Source organism: Chionomys nivalis, chromosome 21 (assembly GCF_950005125.1).
Source record: "Chionomys nivalis chromosome 21, mChiNiv1.1, whole genome shotgun sequence".
NCBI classification, from domain to species: domain Eukaryota; kingdom Metazoa; phylum Chordata; class Mammalia; order Rodentia; family Cricetidae; genus Chionomys; species Chionomys nivalis.
Window position 1 is genome coordinate 34784393 of NC_080106.1, and position 26545 is coordinate 34810937.

General features: G+C 40.2%; 1 protein-coding gene across 4 annotated transcripts in view; it reads left to right on the forward strand.

Moving 5' to 3' along the window:
* Positions 1-26545, forward strand: part of Rpgrip1l (RPGRIP1 like) — a 101719-nt gene that overhangs the window by 38839 nt on the left and 36335 nt on the right. For 3 of the 4 annotated variants that reach the window (XM_057753816.1, XM_057753815.1, XM_057753817.1), the window contains 12 exons: positions 186-197; positions 537-643; positions 949-999; positions 1702-1881; positions 2442-2559; positions 6519-6971; positions 12886-13037; positions 15824-16202; positions 24401-24591; positions 24730-24813; positions 25161-25265; positions 26275-26428. In XM_057753816.1, coding sequence (XP_057609799.1) covers positions 186-197; positions 537-643; positions 949-999; positions 1702-1881; positions 2442-2559; positions 6519-6971; positions 12886-13037; positions 15824-16202; positions 24401-24591; positions 24730-24813; positions 25161-25265; positions 26275-26428 — 1986 coding nt within the window. The remainder of the gene's footprint in view (positions 1-185; positions 198-536; positions 644-948; positions 1000-1701; positions 1882-2441; positions 2560-6518; positions 6972-12885; positions 13038-15823; positions 16203-24400; positions 24592-24729; positions 24814-25160; positions 25266-26274; positions 26429-26545) is intronic. The other variant, XM_057753818.1, reaches the window with a different exon arrangement.

Here is a 26545-nt window from a genome sequence, read left to right on the forward strand (position 1 = left end):
TGCTTCAAAATCTCTCCTGTTGGAACAGATTTGTTAAGGATATGGCTGATTAAGTTGTGAATTTAGAGTTTATAAAATAAATGATCTTGTTTTAATACAAAGACTTTATGCTAAGTGAGGAAAAGAAAATTCAAAGAAGTCAATCAGAACACTAAAAAGCAAAATTTTTTTTGCATGTCTTTCAGGACCCTTAATAAGTAAGTAAAAATCATATATTTAGAAACGTATATTCTTAGGCATTTTAAGTAGAATGTTCCTTTGAAGTTCCAGAAACCGCAGTTTCCTTGTATTCATGCTGGGAACTGAAGTCTTAAGTTTGTGATAAGCGAGTGAGTCATGTGGCAGGCACATGATGGTGTCCATTGGGTCCTCGGCCATTGCTGCCTTCATCTAAGGGGCAGGCTCCTGTCTCCTCTGGCCTGAATGGCACTAGAGCCAGCTTGGTGTGTGTGTGTAGCTAAATTTAAATTTGTTTAAAGGTGTTCTTCAACACAGTTCTCACTTACCTTTCTAATCGTGGTGACTTTGTTTTTAAGACCAAAATGAGAAGCTCATGCAAGAGAACAGAGAGCTCCAGCTGCAGTGTCTGCAGCAGAGGCAGCAGCTGGATGAGCTGAAAAGCCGCATGAGGTTTTTCAACCAGGTGACTGTTTCCCTTCTTCAGTGTGTGTGTGTGTGTGTGTGTCTGTGTGTGTATGTGTGTGTGAAGCACAGAAAGAAACAGTGCACAGCAAAGCAAGAAACATAGATGTGTCCTTTGGTTTATTAGCTAGCATACCTAATGTTGTTTATGTTCTGTGGGGCTGTTCTGAGTAGCTGAAATATCCTGAGTACTAAGTTTCTTAAATTCATGACCTCCGGGTTCCTAGTGCTGTAGTCAGTCAGTCTCATGGGAATCTGTGCTGGAAGCTAACCCCTCACTGTGGGCTTTGACTTTCTTTCTCACAGGAGAGTGATATCGATGCTGATGACCTGAGTGAGGCGCTCCTGCTTATAAAGGTAGCATTTTCAAAATGAGCCATCGAGTCCATGGCTCCCTGTTTCCATATAATGATGACCTTTGTCTATAAACCATAATTAGAGAGTGAATTATTTGTGCATGTTCTAAAACTCATTGCATCTTAGTACATGCATGTCTCGGGGGGAGGGGGAAGTGATGGAGAGAGAGCACAATGGTGTACTAATATTCGGGAAATGGTTAGATGACATTTAGTTACAGCATATGCATATTTCATAGTGACACCAAAGTCACATTAACATTGAGCTCAGCACTCTTATTTAAAGCCCTACTTTAAATTGACTACAAAAGACAATTTATTTTTATCTGACCCACTGTAAAACCAAGCTGGCCTTCTTAAACAAGGTGTTGAACCATAAATATAACACAAAGATATTATTTAGTTTTGAGATACTGTTATCTACAAGTATACTTTTTATGTTTATATCATAGTATACATTTTGATAAGATGAAAAATAAATGTTTGTGATTTCATTTTTTGTTATAAAGTTGATCAATTATTTTTGTTTCACTGTAATTGTTTTAAATATATATGCAAATGTATATATTAGCAATGCTTTGTTTCTAGTAGAAAAATGGAAGTGCGTGAATTCAATTAAAGTGTTTCTTGATGGATCACATTAATTCACACGGCCACATTCTGCAAATTCTTGTTGCAATTTAAACTTTTGGTTTTACTTTAGGCTCAGAAAGAACAAAAGAATGGAGACCTTTCATTTTTAGAAAAAGTGGACAACAAACTTAATAAAGATCTAGAACATTCCATGAAAGAACTTCAAGCAAGTCATGCAGAAACAGTACAAGAACTTGAAAAGACAAGAAATATGCTAATTATGCAACATAAAATCAATAAAGACTATCAGGTACTGTCAGACACTAAATCAAGACGGTGTATTTTCTGTGATACTCTCCTGATGATTGTCTTTTCAGAGAAGCTTTCGTATTACCCTCTTTTATTATCTGTTGTAGCCTTTACTGAGTATTAGTACATTACTGTAATTCAGCCCTGTGACTAGAGTGGGGCTTAGGGAAGTTCCTGGTGGCAGTAACCTCACCTCTACTAGTGTCCCTGTCATCTGCAGTGAGTCGTAGTGACTGTCCAAAAGCCCCGTCACAGCTGTCCATGTCAGCTTTCAATAGTATGGACATTTGGCTGCAAAAAAGGGAGCTTTGTGACAGGAGGGCGCCATGATTTAGAGCTCCTGCCAGCCATCCAGAGGGTGTTAAAGTCATCCTGGCTTTGAAGACTCCAACTAGAAGTACTTGATTCCTAACGTGGTAGCCTTGAGTTCCATCTAGGAAACGTTTGAATCCTAGCATGGTGGTTTTACAGCTCCATCTTCAAATGCTTGGCTCAAAGTCGCTTTGACAGATGCAAATAGGATAATCATAAGTAGTGGACCTTGCTGTCTTTTATTTTTAGATGGAAGTTGAGGCGGTGACTCAGAAGATGGAAAATTTGCAGCAAGATTACGAACTCAAAGTGGAACAATATGTTCATCTTCTTGATATCCGGACTGCACGCATCCAGAAGCTTGAAGGTACAGTGTGCACAGTTTTATGGCAGTTGAGAATGCTGTCCAAACCCTTGCTCTGTTTTTTTCCAAGTTTGAAGCTGGAATAAGTTACCAAATGACTATTTCATCTTATTCTCTTCTACTGAAGAATTTTTAGTAGGAATTTTCAACAATTGGCCGCTTTCACATTCAGTATGGTGATCAAGATTTCAAAGTGGTCATAAAATGTCACAGACTCAAGTCTCACACACCTTTGTGATTTTCCCTCTAGCAGCATGAGCACCTTAGCCAGTTCTAAGTGCCCACTCTTTATCAGATTTCACTTTGCTCATTCCCAGCACCAGCTTTTGTTCCTGATGTTTTTTCTGCCTAAACTTCTTTTCTTCCTTGACATCAAGATAATACCCTTCTGTTTTTCAAAATCTAACTTGGCGCTTAGCATGCCAGGAAATGGCTCTGATTGAGTCAACCACCATCCCTTTACCTGAAATGCCCTCACAGTGATTTTCCAACTTTAGCAAATACAGACATTATCTAAGAGAGCTCTGTGTGGCAGTACATGCGTGGAATCCCAGTTTTCCAGGGGATAAAGTGGGAGGAATACAGATTCAAAGCCAGCTTGCCCACCATGATGATTCATGGTCAGCCTGGGCTATCTAGAGAGATCCTATCTTAAGAATGTATATGAACACAGAAGGTACCGTACTGCCTCCAGCTGTTTGTGTACTTTGTATCTCAAGTGGCAGTGGAAACTTTATGCACTTCCCCAGCTAGAAGTCACAACAACCCTCCGCTTCTCTCTGCCACTTGTCCCACTTCACATCTAGGATGATTTTTCTTATTCTTAGGGTAGAGCGTGTGTGTCTGTGTGTGTGCGCGCACGTGTGCACACGTGCACATGCATGTGCACTCGTGTATGTATGTGATGGCCCCATATCTTCTGTGAAATCTGTATGTCCTAGGGTGGAGTCTGTGTGTGTGTATGTGATGGACCCATATCTTCTGTGAAATCTGTATGTTCTGTAGATAGAACATTATATTGTGTATTATATTGCCATTGTTTCACTGATACCTGCTATGGTATGAATGTCTGATGTGGGATTTCCCTCTGTATGCTGTGAAATATTAGTTATAATTATAGTTTTCCTTAGTTATAATAAAAGAGAAAGTAGATATAAATATTATAACTGTAATTCTTGCTTGATACCTGTTTTATTATATGTAACTTTACTAGGTTAGAGTGAAAACCTTCCTTTTTATTTAGACAGAAAAGGGGAGGTGATGTGGGATTTCCCTCTGTATGCTGTGAATACATTTGGTTAATAAAGAAACTTCTTTGGGCCTATTATAGCACAGAATAGGGCAAGGCAGAAATTCTAAGCAGATAGAGGAAGAGAGAGTAGGTGGAGTCAGGGAGAAGCCATGTAGCCGCAGCAGGAGACAGACAGCAGACACCAGATGGAACATTACTGGTAGGCCACAACCATGTGGTGATACACAGATTAATAGAAATGGGTTAATTTAAGATATAAGAGCTAGCCAATAAGAAGTGTGAGGTAAAAGGCCAAGAAGTGTTGTAATAATATAGTTTTTGTGTGATTATTTTGGGTCTGGGCGGCCAGGAAAAGAACAAGTAGTATCTGCCTACAAATATCTTCCCTAGAGTTTCTGCATTGGAAACTTAACCCCAAATGCAATCATATTGAGGGACAGAATGTTTAAGAAGTAGTTTAGTCATTTGACTCTGCTCTCAAGAATGGATCAATGCCATTACCATGGAAGCAGGTTCATTATTACAAGCGTGGGTTTACTGTAAGTGAATGTGGCCCCTTCTCCCTTGGTATAGCATAGTGAGAAAGGCCTTGCTAGATACAGAACCTTCATCTTGAGCTTCCCAGCCTTTACAAATAAGTATAAGAGCTAAGTCTCTTATATGGCAGTGTAGCTCTGCAGTAGAATACATGCTGAGCCTCACAGAACCCTGAGTTCAATCTCCAACACCAAGAAAAGAAAGAAAACAAGCAATCTTTTTCTTTATGAATTACCTGGGCACATACAGTCTGTGATAGCATTAGAAGTGGATTAAGACAATGCTGTCTGCATTTTATTGGCACACCTTCTTTCCAGGAAAATACAGACTTCGACTCTGGTCTAGGTTGTAGGAGCTCCTCAGCAGCAGTGCTTCAGGTTTCCCCATCTGTATTCTTGCTGTCTACTGTTTGTTTATGATGCCTTAGAGGCTTTGATTGTGTTTATGGAATGAATTGTTGAGTACAGGGGACAAAAAAAAGCATGCCAGTAAAGGCTTGCAAAGACTTGAATAAAGAATCTTCACTTAGTGACCTCCTTTTTAATCAGTACGATTCCATGAAACAAACTTTTATTGAGTACTGCATGGAACAAAAGGTACACAATGATCTTTGACTTCTGGAAAGTTTTTTTTGTTCAGTCAAATAAAGGCATTTAGTTAGTTCTTCTTCATAAACAAGAAGTTCTCAAAGTACCCCCAGGTTTTCAACCTAAACTGCTGTAGAAGTCTGCACTGATAAAACTAGTTTTATAATAATATGTTATTTGCATTTATCATTTTTATTCTCTTACAAGTTTATAATGGAGTTTCCGGAGGCTATATGATGTATGACATCACAATAGATTAGACCCAACTACAGATCCATATTCCATATTCTTTGCTATTAAGTCAGACCAGGAAGACATTTATAAAAATGTTTTTTTAAAAAATTTGAAAGGATTAAAAGAATGCTACTCTCCTTACTTTTAAGGAAATTATAACTTTGAAAAAATAAATGCTATGATTTATTTTAACATATAATAGGTTATTGTTACATGTAAAAAGACATTTTTTCTTTTCAGTATGATCAATAACAGTAAGTATAAATAGTTATCAGTAGTTATCAAAAGATTTTTCAGATCCCCAATAACTTTTAAGAGTATAAAGTTACTGATGAGATAGACTACTCAAGTACTGAAGACAGTGGACATCAAAGAGACTACTGCTTATCAATGTAGAAACCAGCAAACTCGCAGAGAAAGACCTGTAGGATGAAAAGAGACATGGGGGGGGGGGGCACTGACATGGAAGTCAAGATAGAGTAATAGTTTTTTTTTGTTTGTTTTGGTTTGTTTTTTTTTTTTTTAGAGTAATAGTAAAAGGAGAGTGTTCATTACCCTAAAACAAAGAAAAGAAATAACAGAAGGTCAGACACTGCCCAGTCTAGAGCTGAACTGGCTCCTGGTGACCTTTTGAAGGGTACTTTCACAGGGGTCTAAGGCAGACCTTGTGCAGGAGTGTCTTAGAGGGCATGGAGACACATTTTATTCCTTCTGGAAATGTTAGGGGGAAGCTGTGCATTTAGAAAGATGCATAACCTTGAAAAAACAGCATTATAAAGTATAACTGATACAATTTTAACTGAGGGTTTAAAGTATAAGTTAGTTTAGTTTAGGCCTGTGTGTATAACTGTAAAACTATCACCATAATTGAGATGTAGGGCATATCCATTACCTCCCCACAAGGAGGAGCAGATGTATCCTATTAAGCTAAAGAGATGGTATTGGGGACAAAAGAGGTCTACTCTGTAGGATACAGCAAAGCTAGAGGAGCGCATGGCATCTGAATAGTGACCTCAGTTGTCACCTACCCTTTCTTCTTCCTCTTTCTGCTAAGGCTATCTTACAACTGAAGGTATAATTGTTTTCATTTTTATTCTTTTAATTGTAAATTGATGAATTAGAGCTGCATATATTTTGAAGTTGTAATTTTGTTGTTTAATGGCTGGTGTCAAAGCAAGTCTTGAGGGATTTTTGTTGTTAATGAGCATTATTTGAAGAAAATAGGAGTACAGTTATAGACTTTAAGGTGAAGAATATTGCTGAAAGCTGCAGACATCCAGCTGCCTCGGAAACTAGCGTGCATCTGCACATGTGGGCATGTTGACATGTCTAAACTTTGCCTTCCCTTGCAGCCCAGTTAAAGGACATCGCCTACGGTACTAAGCAGTACAAATTTAAAGCAGAAATCATGCCAGATGACTCTGTTGATGAATTTGATGAAACCATCCACCTGGAACGAGGAGAAAACCTGTTTGAAATCCACATCAATAAAGTCACCTTTTCTCCTGAAGCCCTGCAGGCATCTGGTGACAAAGAGCCTGTCACTTTCTGTACCTATGCTTTCTATGACTTTGAACTGCAGACCACTCCCATTGTTCGAGGCCTTCACCCAGAATATAACTTCACTTCTCAGTATCTTGTCCACGTAAACGACTTATTTTTGCAGTATATTCAGAAGAACACTGTCACTCTGGAGCTCCATCAAGCCTACAGCACAGATTACGAAACAATTGCAGCTTGTCAGTTGAGATTCCATGAGATTCTAGAAAAAAGCGGCCGAATATTTTGCACAGCAAGTTTAGTTGGTAAGTACAGTTTGTGATCTTTGGATATTTGAACCACTAGGTTGGCTTATGTGTTCACTGGCATTCTTCATGTGTATCTTTATTTTTAAAGATTTATTTTATGTGTACAGTTATTCTGCATCTTTGTGTGTGTGTGTACGACATGCATGCTTGGTGCCATGGCTCCCCTGGAACTGGAGTTACAGACAGTTTGCCATGCAGGTTCTGGGAATTGAACCTGGGTCCTCTAGAGGAGCACCCACTGCTCCTAACTATTGAGCCATTTCTCCAGCCCCTAATTTGTTTCCTATCTTATGCATTAAGGGCATTTTGGATAGGGACAGATCTTTGCTTACAAGTGATTGATCTTTAATATCATGAATGATGGTGCAAAATAGCTATTAATACTTACGATCTTTATAAATAGCCATTAAACTTTAGGAAGTCAAATGTTTATTTTGATATTGATACTCTTGATTAATTAAAATGTTCATTGTACTACATTCTTCAAATGCTTCTGAAGATATGTCAACAATGAGTTGTAGGAATACTAGTTAGTGGTAAATGGTAAATAAGGCAGACAACGCCTAAGCCTAGAGGAGAAGATAAGTGAGCGCACACATACATATAGATGTAATGTGTATATATATGTATATATATACTATAGATATATAGTATATATGTATATATAGTAAAGCTGCCCAGTCCACCAACTGTAAAGCTCAGTGAGCCAGAAGAAGCTTGTGGTATGTAAAGAAGAGTAACCACTAAAGTGAAAAGGCTTTGGCAGACATCAGACACTTGTCCGATACAGATTCCCCACCAGCACAGATCCCAGAAGAGATAAGAGTTCATAACTCTCCCCCTACATCTATGCACAGCACTGAAATCATCTCCTATTATCAGAAACTCCAAAGAAGTCAGTCTAACCTCTTGTTTGTTCCTTTTTTAAAAAATTTCTTGGCTTGGCTGTGGTGTACACCTTTAAGCCCAGCACTCAGGAGGCAGAGACAGGAGAATCTCCGAGTTTGAGGCCAGCCTGGTCTACAAAGTGAGTTCCACAATAGCCAGGGCTACACAGAAAAACCCAGTCTTGAAAAATAAACAAAAAATTTCCCCTGTACTTCCATGTTTTTCTTTTTAATACACTTGCAATAATGGTGTTTTCATTTCATAATACTGAAAAGTTATGGTTTTATTTATTCTATTTTCTATATTTGTCTGTTTGTACATAATTTTCCATATTGGTCAGTCTATTTTATAAAATTTTCTAAAATTCTTTTTTCTTTTATGTTTCCACTTTTCTTCCAAAATACTTTTTAATTTATTGCTTTTAATTTACCTAGCAGTTCTAGACTTGGAAAGCATAAGTACACTGTGTGTACTCCCTCCCTGCTGCTCGTACTAACACTCTTCTTCCCTACGCATCCTCCTCCCTCACCATCTCTTCCCATCTCTTCGCCCTATTTAGTTAGGGCGGCTTGGTTGAGCACGAGTACAGGGCTGTTACCTGGATTATGGACACTGTACTAATCTCTATACTGCTAAAGAGATGTTACCTCTTCCCCTGGTAACCATTAACTGGCAGTAGCTCCTCAGGAGAGAGTGGGGCCTCATGAGCCAAACCCACTCCCACCCTCCCGCCATCCACGACGAAATGTTGTTCATGTCTGGTGCAAGGTACCCACAGCTGCTGAGTGTTCACCTTTGAAATGGCCTTACTATATCCAGAATTGTTTTATAGTAGCTCCCCTATCACCTGGTTCTTATGGTCTTTCTGCCCCCTTTTCTGCAAATGTTCTATGGGTCTGGGGGGGGCATATAGATGTCCAGTTTAGGACTGAGCACTCAACAGTCACATATTTCTAGCTCTCTGGCCAATTAGGGCTCTGCATGAACTGCTGCGAAAGGAATTTCTCTGCCCAAAGCTGAGAGTAACACTGGTCTATGGACATAAACGTGACACCGTTAGAGGACAGCTTGTCGTATGTTCATTAGTAAAACAACAGTTGTAGACCTCCGTCCACCCGAGACCTGGATGATCTTACCAGCCATATGCTTCTGACCCTGTTCATAGTACCAAGTATGTATTCCCTCCCATGGGGCAGTCCCCACATCCATCCAGATAGCAATTGGTTACCCCAAACCAGTCATGGTACTGTTCCACCAGTAGGCATTTCTTGCCTGACTGCTTGATACTATAGCTTGTAAGGTCCACGCTATGTATGACCAGTAAGGGTTTTTCTTTCCTAGCAGCCACAGCGCTTTCTGGCACTATGAAAGCCAGCCATCAGAGGGAAGCGTCCAGTTTAGTTCCAGGTTGATTGTCCTGTGACCCATATCTGAAGTGTGTGGTGTCATCACCAACAGTCTTCCCATGTGGTTCTGTGGGCAGGAGCAATGGCAATAGCCCCTGTTGTTTTCAGAGCTCCTGAGGCTCTCCTGACAACCACTCAGAGAGATGTGATCTGCAAATGGCACTGAAACTTTGGTGTTTAAAGACAAAACACAAAAAAGCATGGCTTCTGGGAGTAGTATTTAGGGTTCTTCTGTTCAGAGTCTGCGTAATGCCTTAGTTTCCTTATAAAGTAGTAGCTTTTTCTATGGCTTTCTCATTCATCGCTAACTTTGTTTCGCCTTCTCCTCCCACTATACTCTTAGTAGAATTTTTACTTGATCTTACTGGTTTAGGGTTTTCTATTAGTCTTATTCTTATATTTTTCTAATGTTTTCAAGGCTTCGTGTTTGGGAGGGGAATCTCCTTTTTGTTTATTGTTGTTATTTCTATCTCTTGTTTTTTCTCTCTATACCACAGCATTCTTCCTAGACTCTTCTTTTTCCTTTTATTTAACTCTGATCTCTTTGTTTACCCGTTTTCTACATCCTTCTTTTATCTAATTCATTTATTGTTTCTATTTCCACATTTACCCTAAATAATGTTTAGGTTGGGCCGGAGAGATGACTCAGTGGTTAAGAACACTGATTGCTCTTCCAGAGAACCTGGGTTCAGTTCCCAGCACACACATAGCAACTCACAACTGTCTGTAACGCAGCTGCCTGTAACTGTCAACACCCTCACACAGACATACATGAAGGCAAAACAAAGTGCATATGAAATAAAAATCAATAAAGTTTTAAATGCTACTGTTTAACTTTATAGCACACTGCACAGCCGCTCTCCATCTGCATGGTCACTGGTGGATGCTAGTGGGCTGTGAGTGATTTAGGGGTGTCTCGTACCACGCCTGGATGTACTGTTTGCTTTTTCTCAGTAGGCCCTCAAGTGTAGGCGGATCAGTAAGGAAATCCTCAGATAAAACTGAGATCAATATCCAAGCAGATAGAAGCACAAATCACAATACAAGAAACATGAAAATGCAAGAAGCATTGACTCCTCAAAAATTATAACACCTTAACTGCTGAACTCTGACACACTGAAGTCATTGAAAGGGCAGGTGAAGATATGACTAATAAAGTTCCCAATGGCCTTAAAGAAGATACACAGACAGGAAAACGCACTCGATTAGGACCTGGGAGAAAATCAGCAGCACTGAGAGGAAAGTCAGAAAAATGGATTTTAAAAAATCCTGCAAGGATATTAAGACAGAGGGAGTGTTAATGTGAAAACTTGAGTGAATGAAAATTTTAAAAAACTACAGTGCAAAGTGGCACTAACAGACTAGACTCAGCTAATCAAGAGAGAGTATCAGGGGTAAGGACAAGGTCAAGGAAACACATTTCATACATTTAAATAGGAATAAAGAAAAGGCGATAGGCATGCATGAGTGACCACAGTGCTCCAGAACTCTTTGACTGGAGACCGGAGCTAAGAATCCACAGGACGGAAGGAGCTTCCTTCATTAGTACTAACGGCGGCACTGTTCACAACAGACAAGACCTGGAGCCAGCCTCAGAAGCAATAAGGAAACATACACATACACAGTGGAATTCCATTCAGCCGTAGGGTAACATTATAGTAATATAGGAAAATTAATGGAGCTGGAGATCATTATGCTAAGAGAAATAAGCCAAATTAGGAAGACCTATTGTTTATTATCGCATGAGAAATTGATGCTTAAACATGTCCAGGTGTGTATGTACATGTTTATATGTCATGAAAGTAGAAGATGAGATGTGGGCATACAGGAGGGTCATGGAATAGATGTGCATGAAAGCCAAGGGGGCAGTTTGGGGGAAGGCGGCCAGGGTTGTGGAGAAGCAAGGGGAGTGAAGGTACAATCAAAGTATAGCAGTATATACATAAGAAAATGTCACAACGAAACACCATTACTTTGTGTGCTCACTAAAGAAAAATTAATAAGATAATGTTTTAAATCATATTTGACCTTACTTTATTCGGCAGGGAAGGGTGGTAAGAAAAGTAGTTATATGTTTATTAACTTGAACCTGTCTGTCCTTTAGTCTTTCCATGAAGATTTGCTGGGCTGGGGGTATAGCTCAGTTGGTAAGTGCTTGCACAGCATGCACAAAGCCCTAGGTTTGACTCCTATCTCATGGTGCAGGTCTGTAACCACAGTACTTGGGAGCTAGAAGCAGGAGGATCAGAAGTCCAAGGTCATAGTGAGCTTGAGGTCAGTCCCAGCTAGACAAACTGTCTGGGGTGGGGGGAGCATATTTGCTGATCAGTTGAATGTGGGTCAGTGAGGGAATAAAGCAGACAATGGAAGAGAAGGTGACTAATGCCTGAGTGTTGGCAATCTCCTGAAGTGGGGGCCAGGAAGAAGGAACACCCAGGAAAACTTGAGTTTGTGGTCCTCAGAAGCTGAGGCCTCTTAAGGAGAAGGAGAGCAATGTAGAGTCTGGATAGAGCTTTTACTTTGTGATTGACTCTTGCTTAGATAATAGATTCCTGGCTCAGAAATCAAGAGATTTAAATACCTTTTCCCCACTTCTGTCATCAGCAACCCTGGCTGTTCACCAAAGACTACAGGTCCATCCAAAGATACTTAATGTATATTACAAGTAAATATGTCTGTAGTAATTCTCTTCTTTGGGGGCTTTTAAAATAGTGACTGATATTAAATCTTTTTCAGTATTGACGGTGATGCCCATTTGTAAGAAAAAAAATTGACGAAATAAACATAATATACTTAAATACTATGGTAACATTCAGAAAAAGTTACAGAATTTTCTTTTTGACAATTATTTAGAATCCATATGTACCAGTCCCTTGGGAAGAAGTATTTTGAAGGCAGCTACTGTCTTTGCCCTTAAGAAACTTGTGTGGTATACATACTGCACGCTTGTGAACAGACAGACTGAAGTGGTCAGTGCAGTATTAAGAACATGAGCTCTGCAATGGAAGCTTAGAGCTGTGAAATCTTCCACGGAGCAAGGTCATGGTAGAGAAGGAGAGGCTGCCTAGTGGAGTGCACACAGGGAGTACCATACAAGGGCACATTGACAGTTATGCTGTTATTTGGCATATGACCTCTTCCATATGCTTGTGGTCCAACGAAGAAGTGGAGGGATGCCAAAGATCCCTCCAAAGTTGAATCATAATATGGAATGCCATATTTATAATTGTGAGGTTGTATATTGTAAATGTCAGGCTAGATTGAGTCCAACTTGTTTAAGGAAAAATGCCACAGTATCCAGAAGAATCTGTGTAGTATCCGATTCACTGTTTGGATTTTTCTTTATATGCAAGATTGAAATGATAACCAGTTGAAATAGCTCAATCATAGTTTGATATGGCTCTTTAATATTTAACATGCAGTGAAACTCATATTCCAGATGTAACTTTTCTTCATCTCTGTTATTTCCCAATCAAACATTATTTGTGCAAGTCATATTATTTTACTCTGTATAAAGTTTATGCCTTTAATATATAATACCATTGGTGTATTTTATTCATGTATATTTTCATTTATGTGACTGTTTTAACAGTAAGTCATGCATTGATTATCTGTAGGAACTAAAGGAGACATCCCAAATTTTGGCACAGTAGAATACTGGTTCCGATTAAGAGTTCCCATGGATCAAGCAATTCGACTTTATCGAGAGCGGGCAAAGGCATTAGGATATATAACATCAAATTTTAAGAAGCCAGAGAAAATGCAATTGGTAAGCTTGTTTGACTGTAAAACCCTTTTATAGCGCAGGACTCTATACTATCTTCTTAAATCCTACACTTTAAACTGAAACTGTTTTCTTTTATAGGCATCAAATAGCTAATTTGACCTTTTATTTAAGAATAATCAGACTCTCAGGGAGTACAAGAACAGTAGAGAGGTGGCCTCTGTATACTTTGCCACTTTTCCCCAGTTGTAGCATCTTACACAGTTAACAGAATAATCTGGAAAGGTGGAAATCAAACTGGGAATGGGGGTACATCACTGGTATCCCAGTTCTTCAGGAGACTGGGACATAAGAATGACAGATTCAAGACAAGCCTGGGCAACTTCACAAGACCCTGAATCAAAACACAAATATTTTTTAAAGGACTAAGGATGTAGGTTTATGGTATAGTACTTGTCTAGCAAGGCACTGCCAGGCTTCTGGTTCACAACCCAGTGCCGAAAAACAAAACAAGGCAGGAAATTGAGACTGTGTAATATTATTAATTGAGCACCATACCTTAATCAGACATCATCTGTATTTGCTCACCGTCATTTCTGTGTTCATTCTGTATATTTTTGTTGTTGTTGTTTTTGTTTTTTTAATTTATTTATTAAAGATTTCTGCCTCCTCCCCGCCACCACCTCCCATTTCCCTCCCCCTCCCCCATTCAAGTCCCCCTCCCTCGTCAGCCCTAAGAGCAATCAGGGTTCCCTGCCCTGTGGGAAGTCCAAGGACCACCCACCTCAATCCAGGTCTAGTAAGGTGAGCATCCAAACTGCCTAGGCTCCCACAAAGCCAGTACGTGCAGTAGGATCAAAACCCAGTGCCATTGTTCTTGACTTCTGTGTATTTTTATAGCTTGTAGATACTCACTAAACCACTACCACAAGACAGAGCTGTTCCATTGACACAAAGGAATTCCCTTGTGCTTCTCAGGACAGTTTCAGAAGATATACAGTGGTGTTATCACACATCACGAGGCCTTCATTAATGACTTCTGCTGTTAAGGAAAACTATCCTATCACTCTCTATGCTTCTTTCAAACTTGTTCCTACCAATAGAATTCTGAAATGCAAAGTAGAATTCAAAATTAATGCTTTCTTGCTAAATAACAGGAGTTTAAATGCAGCTCTCTATTTCCCTAACTATATTTCACCAAGGCTTCATAGCCACATTTTCAAATTAGTACCATGAACTAGTAAATGCACTGAATCAAGTTAAATAGAATTTAGAGCTGATGGTCTCTTCTATATAACATGGATATCAAAAGAACCCGTATCAAGTGACAGGGAGAGAACATGGAGAAACATGTTGAGATGTGTATGGTCACAGTTGTCTTTCTTCTTTCCTTGAAGACTATGGTTCTGGGCCCTATAAACCAGTGGCCAGGTTTATGGTCAGTGCTCTCATTTCCAATCCAGTAGTCCACCCAGTTATGATTAAGGAATTTCCCCTTGGCCTCCGTTGGACCAGGCATGTTTTGCTTTCTGAAAGCAAAATAAAATAACTCTTCATGTTTCTAACATGTAAAATTGGGAGCTGTTGACAGCCATCTTCCACCATGTTAGCCAGCTAAATGAACAGAGTTTGAGGAGAAAATAATGAGCCAATGCTCAGAGAAAAATCGAGAGCAGACAAAGTAAATTCTGGTATTAAGTGTACGAGCTTCTAGGGACCAACCGTGTTTCTGTTGTACAGGTACATAAAATGTTATGTACCTGTAATGTTATGTAAAATTGCCTTCTTTCTTACTTTTGCTGGATGTATTGCTTCTTTGACTTTAATTTAAAGGACCATGTGTAAACATAGATCTTCTCTCAAACCAAAGAGGACATGACACCCACTTCCCAGAGATCACCATTCTGTAGTGTTCTTCACAGCACGCCTTAAAAGAATCTGTCAGAGATGAGAAATAGTGCATTCTTGGTTTTCTTCTTTAATGGATTGTTTGTGGGAAGGGTAGTAGGGAGAGGAAGTACTTTATAAAGCATTCCACTGAGCTTTGCTTGGTTGAGTGCAAGCTCACCAGGGTAAGCCGAGTGGTTCCTGCTCAGGCTTCCACTGCACACCAGCAGAGGTCTCCACCAGAGACACTGAGACCAGATCTCTTACTCAGTCCAGGGACAGTGCTGCAGAAGGGTTCCTCCGGGCACAGTAGCGAGCTCTCCAGTGTAAACTAAAGGAAGCACTGTCAGAGAACACTGGCATTCTCTGTCTTGGATCATCTCAGCTAGAAAAGATTCACCACTTCCTGAAATGCTTTCCGACATCCGGTGTGCTCGTCAGTGTTCCCAGAGAGACTAAGAATAGTTGCCACTTCTGCCCAGAGCTTTTGCTCATTTCTTCTGAAATGCCCTCACATCCAGCTTTATACCCTTTCGGGCTTATCTCAAATCACACTCTGGGTGAGCAGATGAGTCTCCTTTGATTAGGATGCTCTTCAGACCCACCACTGACTTAGCTCCTCAGCTATTAAACAGAATTAAAGAACATCACATTAACTTTTTGTCTTGGGTCTACTTGATGTGAGGACTAATTTCTACAAATATCCTTGGTCGCCCATATTAGCTGCCAGTACAGAGGATCGTGAACTCTTAGATGTGCTAGATCCTTCAACATACAGTTTTAGAGCATGTTAGTTTTGGATAAGAATCTTTTCACTGAGAAAAATAATTTTATCATAAAATATGTAGTTTTGTCCATTTACAAAATTTTGTTTGAAGGTTTGTAGCTGATAGTTATCTTTTAATTATATTATTTCTATAATATAAATATGTATGTTTTTTCAGTTGAGTCAGCAAGCACCCACAACTGCTCAGATCAGTTCAACAGATTCCACTGATGGCAACTTAAATGAACTCCACATTACAGTAAGATGTTGCAGCAACCTACAGTCCCGAGCAAGCCACCTGCAGCCACATGCATATGTTGTGTACAAGTTTTTTGATTTTCCAGACCATGATACAGCCATCATTCCCAGTAGCAATGATCCGCAGTTTGATGACCATATGTGTTTCCCAGTGCCAATGAATATGGATTTGGATCGCTACCTTAAGTCAGAGTCTCTGGGGTTTTATGTGTTTGATGATAGTGATACCCAGGAGAATATTTACATAGGAAAGGTCAATGTGCCTCTGATTTCACTCGCCCATGACAGGTGTATCTCAGGTAAGAGTGTGTTCTTGATTCTATAAAACTGGAAAAGCAAACTTAAAGTATACCTTAGTGTTATGTCTATTATTTATTACTAATTTTCCTAACTTTAGACAATATTTGTACTTCAGATCTATAATACTGTTTATATTTTTAGTTATTTCCTTGCTTGGAATTGAAACATTTTCAGTGTTTGGGGGACTATAATATATACCTTATAGTCTACTTAAAAATGATAGCAACTTCATTACATGAGAATATAAAAAGTCTGATGTTATTTCATTCTCCCTTCCCTCCTTTGTGTTGTTACTGCCATGTATATGTACATAGTACGCCGGTATTTCGACATTTTTCTTGATGTATATTAATTGCACAAAATAATGGGTTATGACTTTTTCATACATGCATATAACATGTTATGATCCTAGTCACCTCTCTTCCCTGTTGCTGTCTTTCCTCCGTCCCCCAACCCCTTTGCCCACATATATTAAAAACAACAATGAAGTATTCTAATTGCTTTATGTAATATCTTGCTCCTGTGATGAAGTTAAGAGAATGAGAAACTGTAATTATAGAGATCTTGATATTTACCTATATACTATTTGGGGTATTTATTTCTTCTTATAGAGCAGCTTCATTTCTCACTCTGATTTATGTCCTTACCATAGGGTCATTTCCCTGCTCCATGCCGCTCTGCCTCAGTCCTTTATGATATATGTTGTCTTGAGTGTTATGAACCCAACAATATAATTTTATAATTATTGCTTCAAATGGTTATCTTTTAAACTAGTTAAGAGAAAAAAGAAAAGATAGTTGCCAGGTCTTTTGTGATTACGTATGTAATTGCCCTTTGGTCCCTACCAGGTGTGTGGATTTGAGTTACCATCGTGTGTCTTTTTCTTTCAGCCTGAAGAAGGCTTATTTGATATGTGCTGGAAGCCAGGCCTGCTGCTAGCAAATGGGTTCACTTGTTATCTTGGAATATTCTTACTTTTCTTTTGAATTTTTGGAAGGCTAATCTTGCTGGCTAGTAGTTGGGTTGTTGGGTTTTGGTTTTGTTTTGTTATCCTTCTAGCACATTTCGTACAGCAAAGCACTGGCTATAGGCAGCCATTGTTTCTAAGGAGCCTCCTGCTGACCTTATTGCGAGTCACATATTCATGATGCTATTTTTAAGGCTGTCTTTGAGGTTTGAATAGTTTGTGCCTACATGTGTTTCCTCTTGTGTTTCTTCCACTTGCAGTTTATTGAGCTTCTTGTACGTGTAGGCTAATGTTACACATCCAGTTTGAATAGCTGTCACTTCTTCCGTCATTTGTTTGTCCCCTTCTCTTCTGATACGTGGGTTGATGTGTCTAATGGCACCCTTCTCTTTTTCTTCCCATTCTTTACATTAGATAGTTTCACTGTTCTACCATCAAGTAGACTGTATTATTTTCTGTGTCACTCATGTCTCCTGCTGAGCCCCACTGTTGGTTGTTTTCCATTGCTGTAGTGGTTTCAGCTCCATAATTTCTATTACTTCTTTTTATTTTCTTCTTCGCCGTCCTCCACCTCCACTCCCAGTGCTGGGTCTCCAGAGACTCACGTAAGCCAGCACTCTACCACTTGCTGGTCTTCTAACACCATTTGAGATAGAGACAGATAGATGGATGGATGATAGGTTCTCCTTACTGTCTCTATTTCATAGGCCATCGTCATATAATTTGATTTTTCTCATACATTTTTATTGAAAAAAATTCCATACGGTATATTCTAATCATAGTTTCCTCTCCATTGATTCCTCCAAGATCCTCCCACCTCTCCACCCACCCAACTCCATGTCCTTACTTCCTCTCTCTTTAGAAAGAAAACAGGCAGTAAGAAAGAAAAAGAGAAAAGGGAGGAAAGAAGAAAGAAACAACCCCCCCAAAACACCACAAAATCAGAAAACATAATAAATAAGCAAAAAACCAATAACACAAAACAAAACTGCCCAAACAAATAAATTAAAGACAAGAAGTCTACAAAAGTCTCATGGAATTTGTTTTGTGTTGGCCATCTACTGCTGGGCACAGGGCCTACCCTTACGTGCAGTAAATACACCCAGCGAGACTCCATTGGAGAAATCCAACTTTTCCTTTACAAGAGGGTGTCAATTACAGATAGCATCTAGATTGGGAGTGGGAGTGTGTGTCCACTTCCCCCTTTCAGCACCGGGATCACATCTGACTTGAACCTATACAGGCTGTGGAAAACTGCCAATAACCTTGGCAAGAGCCCAGGATGTTTAGGGGGGTGGATCCATGCAGACCACTTGGCCAACTATTCAACTAGATATATTTCTGGAACTAGATGTTTTATTTGGTGGTGAAAGATATCTCATTGGAGCATAGTCTCCCCCTTTATTTGGTGACTCCATTTATATTTCTTTCAAATGTGTACATATTTTAGGAAGCTTCTAGAGAGTAGGTTTCCATATGCCTCTCAAGTAGCCATTAGGGTTCGTTTTCCATCTCCATATTTTCTTTCTTACCCTTCTCATCCATCTCCCTCCCCATTTAATCCTCCCACTCAGGCCTCTGCAGTCTCTCAAGAACTAATGCTCTATTTCCCTTTCCTTGAGAGATCCTAGCTTCATGACACAAGTCCCTAACCTGTACGTAACCACTGTGCTTATAAAAGTTTTATCATGCCTATTAAAGGCTTAGAAACTAGTATGCACATGAGAGAAAACATGAAATTTGTCTTTTTGGGTCTGGGTTTCCTTACTCAGGATTTTTTTTTAGCTCCATCCATTTACCTAAAAATTTCATAATTTTGGTTTAATAGCTGAGTAGTATTCACTGTGTAAATGTGTCACATGTTCACTATCCCTTCATCAGTTGATGGACATCTAGGCTATTTCCAGTTTCTGGCTATTATGAATAGAGCAGCAATAAACATGGATGAACAAGTCTCTCTGTAGTAGGATGTAGAGTCCTCTGGGTATATGCCCAAGATGATATAGCTAGATTTTGAGGAAGATCTAATCCTAGCCTCTCGAGGAACTGTCACACTGATTTCCATTGCAGCTGTACAAGTCTGCACTCATGAGTAGATGTTCCCTTTCCCCACATCTTTGACAGCAGAAGCTGTCATGTCCTTTATTGATCTTAGTGATGCTGACTGGTGTAAGATGAAATCTCAAAGTAGTTTAGATTTGCATTTCTCTGATGACTAAGGATATTGACATTTCTTTAAGTGTTTCTCAGCCATTTGTGTTTGATCCTTTTGAGAACTCTCTGTTCTAGTTATGCATCCCATATTTTAATTGGGTTGTTTTCTTGGTGCCCAGTTTTTTATTTCTTCATATATTTTAGATATAGACCCTCTATTCGATGTGAAATTGGTTTCATAAAAAGCTGTTCTTTAGCCTGCCACTTTACCATAATGGTATTGTCCTTTGCCATGTAGAAGTTTTGTTTCATTTCATGAGGTCATTCCATTTATTAACTTTTGTTCTTTTTTTATATTCTCTCATACAATAAATCCAGACCGCAGCCTCCATTCCCTCCCCTTCTCCTAGCCCCCCCCCCACTTCCTCTCTCTCCCAGATCTACTGCTCCTCCATTTCCCGTCAGAAAAGAGCAGGCCTGCCAGGGATATCAACCAAATAGGACATTGCAAGATCCAATTAAAACTAAGTATAAACCGTCATATCATAGCTGGATGAAGCAATCCAGTAGGAGAAAAAGGGTCTCACGAGCAGGCAAAAGAATCAGAGATAGCTCCCCTCCCACTGTTAGGAGTCCTACAGAAACACCCAAGCTGAAAACAACCGCAGCATGTACGCAGGAGGCTCTGGGTCTAATACCTGGTCCGGGTCTCTGTATCTGCTCCCATTACCTACTAAAGGAAGCCTCTCTGACAGTGACTGAGCTAAGCACCAATCTATGAGTATAGCAGGATATCATGTTTGGTTCTACCCTAGGTCTCTGAACCATCTGGCTTCCCAGATCCTGACCATCCGGACAGTGTCCAGCATGGGCTGCTGTCATGGCTTGGGCCTCGGGTTAGTCATTGCTTCTCCACTCCCACAGGCTCTGCACCAACATTAGCCTAATGCATCTTACAGGCAGGACAGGTTGTGGGTTGGATTGGTGTCCCTGTCCCACCACTGGGAGCCTAGCCTCGATACAGAAGATGACCTGTTCAGGCTCCATATCTATTCTGCATTCCTTGAAGTCCTCACTAGGGTTACCCTCCTAGGTTTCCGGAAGTTTCTACTGCACTAGGTGTCCACATCACCCCCTAAATGCCCGCCTCTTCCAGTTTTCTCTCCCTGTACTCTCTTCCTCCATCCCTCTCTACCCCACCTGATCACTTCTGTTCCATCCCCACCCACCTCCAGTCCACCCATAAAATCTATTCTTTTCCCCTTCTCAGGGAGATACATGTGTGCCCCACCCGACCTCTCCTCTTTATCTGACTTCTCTAGGTCTGTGAACTGTAATTAGCTATTATCAATAGCTAATACCCACTTATGAGTGAGTACATACCATGTTTGTCCTTCTGGGTCAGGGTTGCCTCACTCAGGCTGATTTTTTTCTAATTCAATCAATTTGCCTGAAAATTTTATGATGTCATTTTTTTTCTAACAGCTGAGCAATACTCCATTATGCAAATATATCACACTTTCTTCATCCGTTCTTAAATTGAGGGACATCTTGGTTCCTAGTGCCTATGTTATCAGTGTTCTGTTCAGAAAGTCTTTTCCTGGGCCAATGAGTTTAAGACTATTCCCCAGTTTCCTTTCTGTCAGATTCAGGGTGTCTGGTGTTATGACCAGTTTGGAGCTGAGTTTTATGTAGGATGATAAATGTGGATTCATTTGCCTTACAATATGCAGACATCCAGTTTGACCAGCACCGTTTGCCAAATAAACCCTTTTCAACCACCTGCCTTTTGATCATGGTGTTTTGTCACAGCAGTGGGAACCCTGACTAAGACAGATCGCTACACCAGCTTGTTTCTTTGGTCCATTTGCTTAGATTATCTTTTCCCATCCTTTATCCTGAAATCATTTCTATCCTCGATGTTAAGGTGTGTGTCTTGGATGCAGCAGAAGGATGGATCCTGTTTTTGCATCCATTTTGTTAGTCTGTGACTTTTTATTGGGGAATTTGAACTGTTGATGTTGAGAGAGAACATTGACCTGTACTTTGGTGGTGGTGCTTATGTATGTGTGTGTATTTCCCTTTTTTTGACTTGTCTGATCTGGGATTACTTATTTCTTATATTTTCTTTGATCTGGTTAACCTCTTTAGATTAGCTATAGAAATACTCTACAAATTTGTGGGTAGATATTGCTTTAATTTTACTTTATCATAGAATATCATCTTTTTCATCTATAGTGATTGGAAGTTTTTCTGGGTATAGTTTGGTCTGGCATTTGTGGTCTCTTGGAGTCTTTAGCACATTGGTCCAGGGCCTTCTGGATCTTAGAGTCTCCATTAAAAAATCAGGTATAACTTTTAGGTATATACCCAAAGGATGCTCAGTAGTGCCACAAGGATATGTGCTCAACTATGTTCATAGCAGCTTTGTTTGTCATAGCCAGAACCTGGAAACAACCTAAATGCCCCTTGACCAAAGAGTGTATAAGGAAAATGTGGTACATTTACACAATGGAGTACTACACAGCAGAAAAAAATAATGACATCTTGAATTCTGTGGGAAAATGGATGGAAGTAGAAAACATTATTTTGAGTGAGGTAACCCAGACACAGAAAGACAATTATCACGTGTACTCACTCATAGGTGGTTTTTAAACATAAAGCAAAGACAACCAGCCTACAAACCACTGTCCCAGAGAACTCAAACAACAATGAGGACACTAAGAGAGACATACATAGATCTAATCTACATGGGAAGTAGGAAAAGACAAGATCTCCTGAGTAAATTGGGAGCATGGGATCTTGGGGGAGGGTTGAAGAGAGGAGGGGAGAGGCAGGGAAGGGAGCAGAGAAAAATGTAGAGCTCAATAAAAATCAATGAAAAAAAATCAGGTATAATTTTAGTAAGTCTGCCTTTATGTGTTTTATATGTTATGTTGTTCTTTTTCCCTTGGAGCTTTTAATATTTAATATTCTGTCTTTGCTCTGTACATTTAGAATTTTGATTATTATGTGCCGAGGAGACTTTCTTTTCTAGTGCGGTCTATTTAGTATTTTGTATGCTTCTTCTACTTTGATTCGCATCTCCTTCTGTAGGTTAGGGAAATTTTCTTCTGGGATTTTGTTGAAAATATTTTCTTTGCCTTTTACTGGAGTTTCTTCTCCTTCCTCTATTCCTATTATTCTTAGATTTGGTCTTTTCATGGTATCATAGATTTCCCATATGTTTTGTGCCAGGATCTTTTTAGATTTAACATTTTCTTTGACTAAGGTATCCATTTCTCTTATTTTTGTCTTCACTGAGTAAGATTCTCTCTTCCATAGCTTGTATTCTGTTGGTGAGGGTGCCTCTGAGGTTTCTGTTCAAGTTCCTGAGTTTTTCATTTCCAGATTTCCTGCAGTTTGGGTTTTCCTTATTGATTTTGTTTTCACTTTCAGCTCTTAAACTATTTTATTCGCCAGGCGGTGGTGGCGCACGCCTTTAATCCCAGCACTTGGGAGGCAGAGGCAGGCGGATCTCTGTGAGTTTGAGACCAGCCTGGTCTACAAGAGCTAGTTCCAGGACAGGCTCCAAAACCACAGAGAAACCCTGTCTCGAAAAATCAAAAAAAAAAAAAAAAGAAAAAAAAAACCTATTTTATTCATTTCCTTCCACTGTTTGTGTCTTTATATATTTCTTTAAGGGATTTATTTATTTTCTCTTTAATATTCTCTATCATAATCATAAAAGCTATTTTAAGGTTATTGTCCTGGGCTTCGGGTATATTGCAATATGCAGGGCCTACTGTGATAGATAGCATTGCTGGGCTCTAGTTGAAACAGTTTGTCCTGGCTGTTAATGATTGTATTGTTACACTGGCATCTAGACATCAAGATTTTAGTTCTGAGTTCTGATATCTTGTCTTGTCTTTGTTGGATGGGTGTTTTGTTCTTTGATTTCTGTTGCCCTCTGTGGTTCTGAGGAGAGTGTGGTGGCTGGTAGGAATTCCTGTGGGATCCTGATAAGTGTGGCTACTAAGGGTTCTAGGTAAAAGGTTTCTAGGTATTGGAACCTGACACTTAGGAATGGGGATGGGCTAGGAGGGAGTAAGGGCTGAGGGGGCCCACAGGAGGGATAGAGATATGTTAGGAAGGGGTGATGAAGGGGTCCACAAGAGGAAGAAAAGCAGGGTTTCCACCAGGATCTGCTTGGTCCCCTGGGAATGGGGGCAGAGAAAGAGACCACACAGGTAGTCTGCTTCAGAGCTGGGGATGAGACTGGGGGATTGGATATGGAGAAGGGGAGAGTGGAGATCTGAAGGTTGTCTGTCTACCTGCTCTGCTGCCCTACTTGCTTCTCTGTCAGGTTTGGCTGGTGAGTTTCCAGAGAAAGCCTGCTGGGGTTGGGGCAGGAATAGCAGGATGAGTGGGGAGGAGGGTTGGAGGAGATCTGTGTGATCTGCTGGAGATGGAGCAGAGAGGAGGGGAGATCACAGCAGGTAGTCTGCTACAGAGTTGGGATGAAAGTGGAGGATTGTCTTGGGAGGAGAGAAGGAAAGAGCGAAGGCTACCTGCTTTCCTGACAGGAGTGGCCTACAGGTTCCCAAGAAGTGCCTGCTAGAACTGGGGGCTGGGATCAAGCAATGAGTGGGGTAAAGAAAGGTTGGAGGGGGAGACCTGTATGTTTTACTATATATGGGAACAGGGAGGGGCAAGGTGGTCTGCTACAGAGATGCAGAAGGGGGGGTTGGATTTGGAGAAGGAGAAGAGAAGGTCTGCAGTTAGCCTACCTCTATCCCTGACCTATGAGGCTGGGATCACGGTATGAGCCAGGGGAAGGGAGGTAGGAGGAAAAGATCTGTGCGATCATTGGTGATGGGTCTGAAAGGAAGGGACGACTATAGTAGATGTTCTGCAGCAGAGCTGTGGATAAGATGTAGGATTGGATTTAGAGGCTTAGTGGGAGAAGTAACGATTCAGTTAGGCTAGCTGCTTCCTTGGTGTGAGTGGCCTACGGGTTCCCAGGCCTCTGCTGTAATTCTTAGAATAACAAGGCTTGGCTCTGGCATTGGTAAAAATGATTTTCATAATTTGCAGGGATATTTGAGTTAATGGATAATGAAAAGCATTCTGCGGGAACCATCCAAGTTATATTAAAATGGAAATTCACCTACCTTCCCCCAAGTGGATCAATAACTAATGAAGACCTAGGAAAGTTCATATGCAGAGAAGAGCCAGAGGTTGTTCAGAAACTACCTCCAACATCCTTGGGTGTTACATCAGTTGTAGTGAGTAAAGATGGCTTTCAATTTCAGTTATAGTGCTTTATATATAAACTTAATAGTCAAATAATTCCACTGAAAACTAGCTGAAGCTGCCTCTAAAATGTAACACTCAACATAGTCTGACATATTGTTTTATCTTAGGCACCAAAACCTAAACCAAGACAGCGTTTAACACTTGTGGACAAAAAGGTTTCTTTTGTGGATACCATGCCGCACCTGAGTCCTGTGAGTAACAGACACTCCAAATATCAGCCCCTTTCCTGTAGTAGACACTTGAGAGTATACATGCGCTGTGCCTTTCTGGCCTAAGAAGAGTCAGTAAACCCACATGTCTTTACTATGCTGCCATTTTGTGTCCTTTAGGTAGACCCTCCATGACCCCATAGTCCTTTCCAGCTCCCATCTGAGTCTTCTGCTCCCTGTACAAAAGACTCTTCAAAGGAGTTGTATAAATTCTGTCTCCCTTCCCTCATACTGCTTCTTGATCTTACACAGTCAAGTGTGAACCAGCCTAAAACTACTCTTGTAATGAATACAAAATAATATAAATTGTTTTTTCCCATTAATTCAAGGAGACTTCTCCTCCTCCTCCTAAAGATATAAAAGACAATTCCCCGGAAATGGAACACACACCAGAAACAGAAAATAGCATGTCAGCTGTTACATATTCTTCCGAGGTATGCCTTTGTATTAAAATTGTTTTGAAAGGTTTATTTTGTGACTTAAAAGACTTTATCTTGTGTGTTAGACATGATTCAAGAAATCATAGCATTTTTTTCTACTTTTGAATATGACTTCCTCATGATAGAAAGATTTTTATATTGATAAATATAGCAGATATAGTTGTCCATAATGGGCATGAAATATATAAGCATATAAACTAAAATCAATGTTAAAGTCATTTTGGGATTAATACATCCTTTATTATTTTGTTTAGTTTTGTTGAGACAGGATTTTATGTATGCCAAGCTAATCTCAAACTCACTATGTAGCTGTGGATGACCTTGGATTCCATGTCCTCCTGCCTCTTCCTCCATGTATTGGTTGGTATTATTGATATATACTACCACACGAGCCCAACTTGCATCCTTCATTCTTAATGTATATTTGGATTTTTATAGACCTGTATGTTTTAATCTATTTCTACAATCTAAGTGACGGTTTTCTAATGAATCTTTAATAGCTATATTGCCTAGCTCTGTGTGCTTTGTTGTTTGAGCGGTGGAGGTAGTTGCAGAGGTAGAGGTGGGGGGAAGATATAGGAATGGAGGTGGTGGAGTGGTGGTGGAGGTGGAGATGGAGGTGGTGATTGTAGAGGAGGAGGTGGTGGAGTGGTGGTGGAGGAGGAGGTGGTGGTGGTGGTGGAGGTGGAGGAGGAGGAAAGAGGAGGCAAAGAAGGTGGTGGAGGAGGAGGTAGTGTGGTTTAGTGACAGAAGCTTACTTGTAGCCCAGACTGGCTTGGAACTCACTTTTTATGCAGCCCATGCTAGCCACACACTCACTATGATCCTCCTGCCTCTGAGTGCTGGAACTATGGGCATGAGACACTATGTCCAGTTAGATGCCTGTGTACTCGGGTCTCAAATGTACATGTCTTATTATAGAGTACTCCAATAAGAATGCTGTAAAATGTAACCCAAGCATGAGTAAATACAGCACTGTTGGTCTCTTCTACATGTATCTCAGGAAAGCAGTGTGGCTGAGGTAGAGGAAACCGTAGAGAGAACGCAGCAAGGAAAAGAAGATGACATCTCTTTCCTATCTGAGGGTCAGCTTGCATCGCAGAGTGTGGCTTCCTCTGAAGATGAAACAGAAATAACGGAAGAACTGGAGCCAGAAGGTGACCGCATTTAAACTGTTGTTTCCCTGACTCTGCTCTGCTTTCTCTGTGAGAGCGTGCGTGCCTTCCACAGCACATCATTCAGGGTGGATCCACCTCATGACACCCACCTCTTGG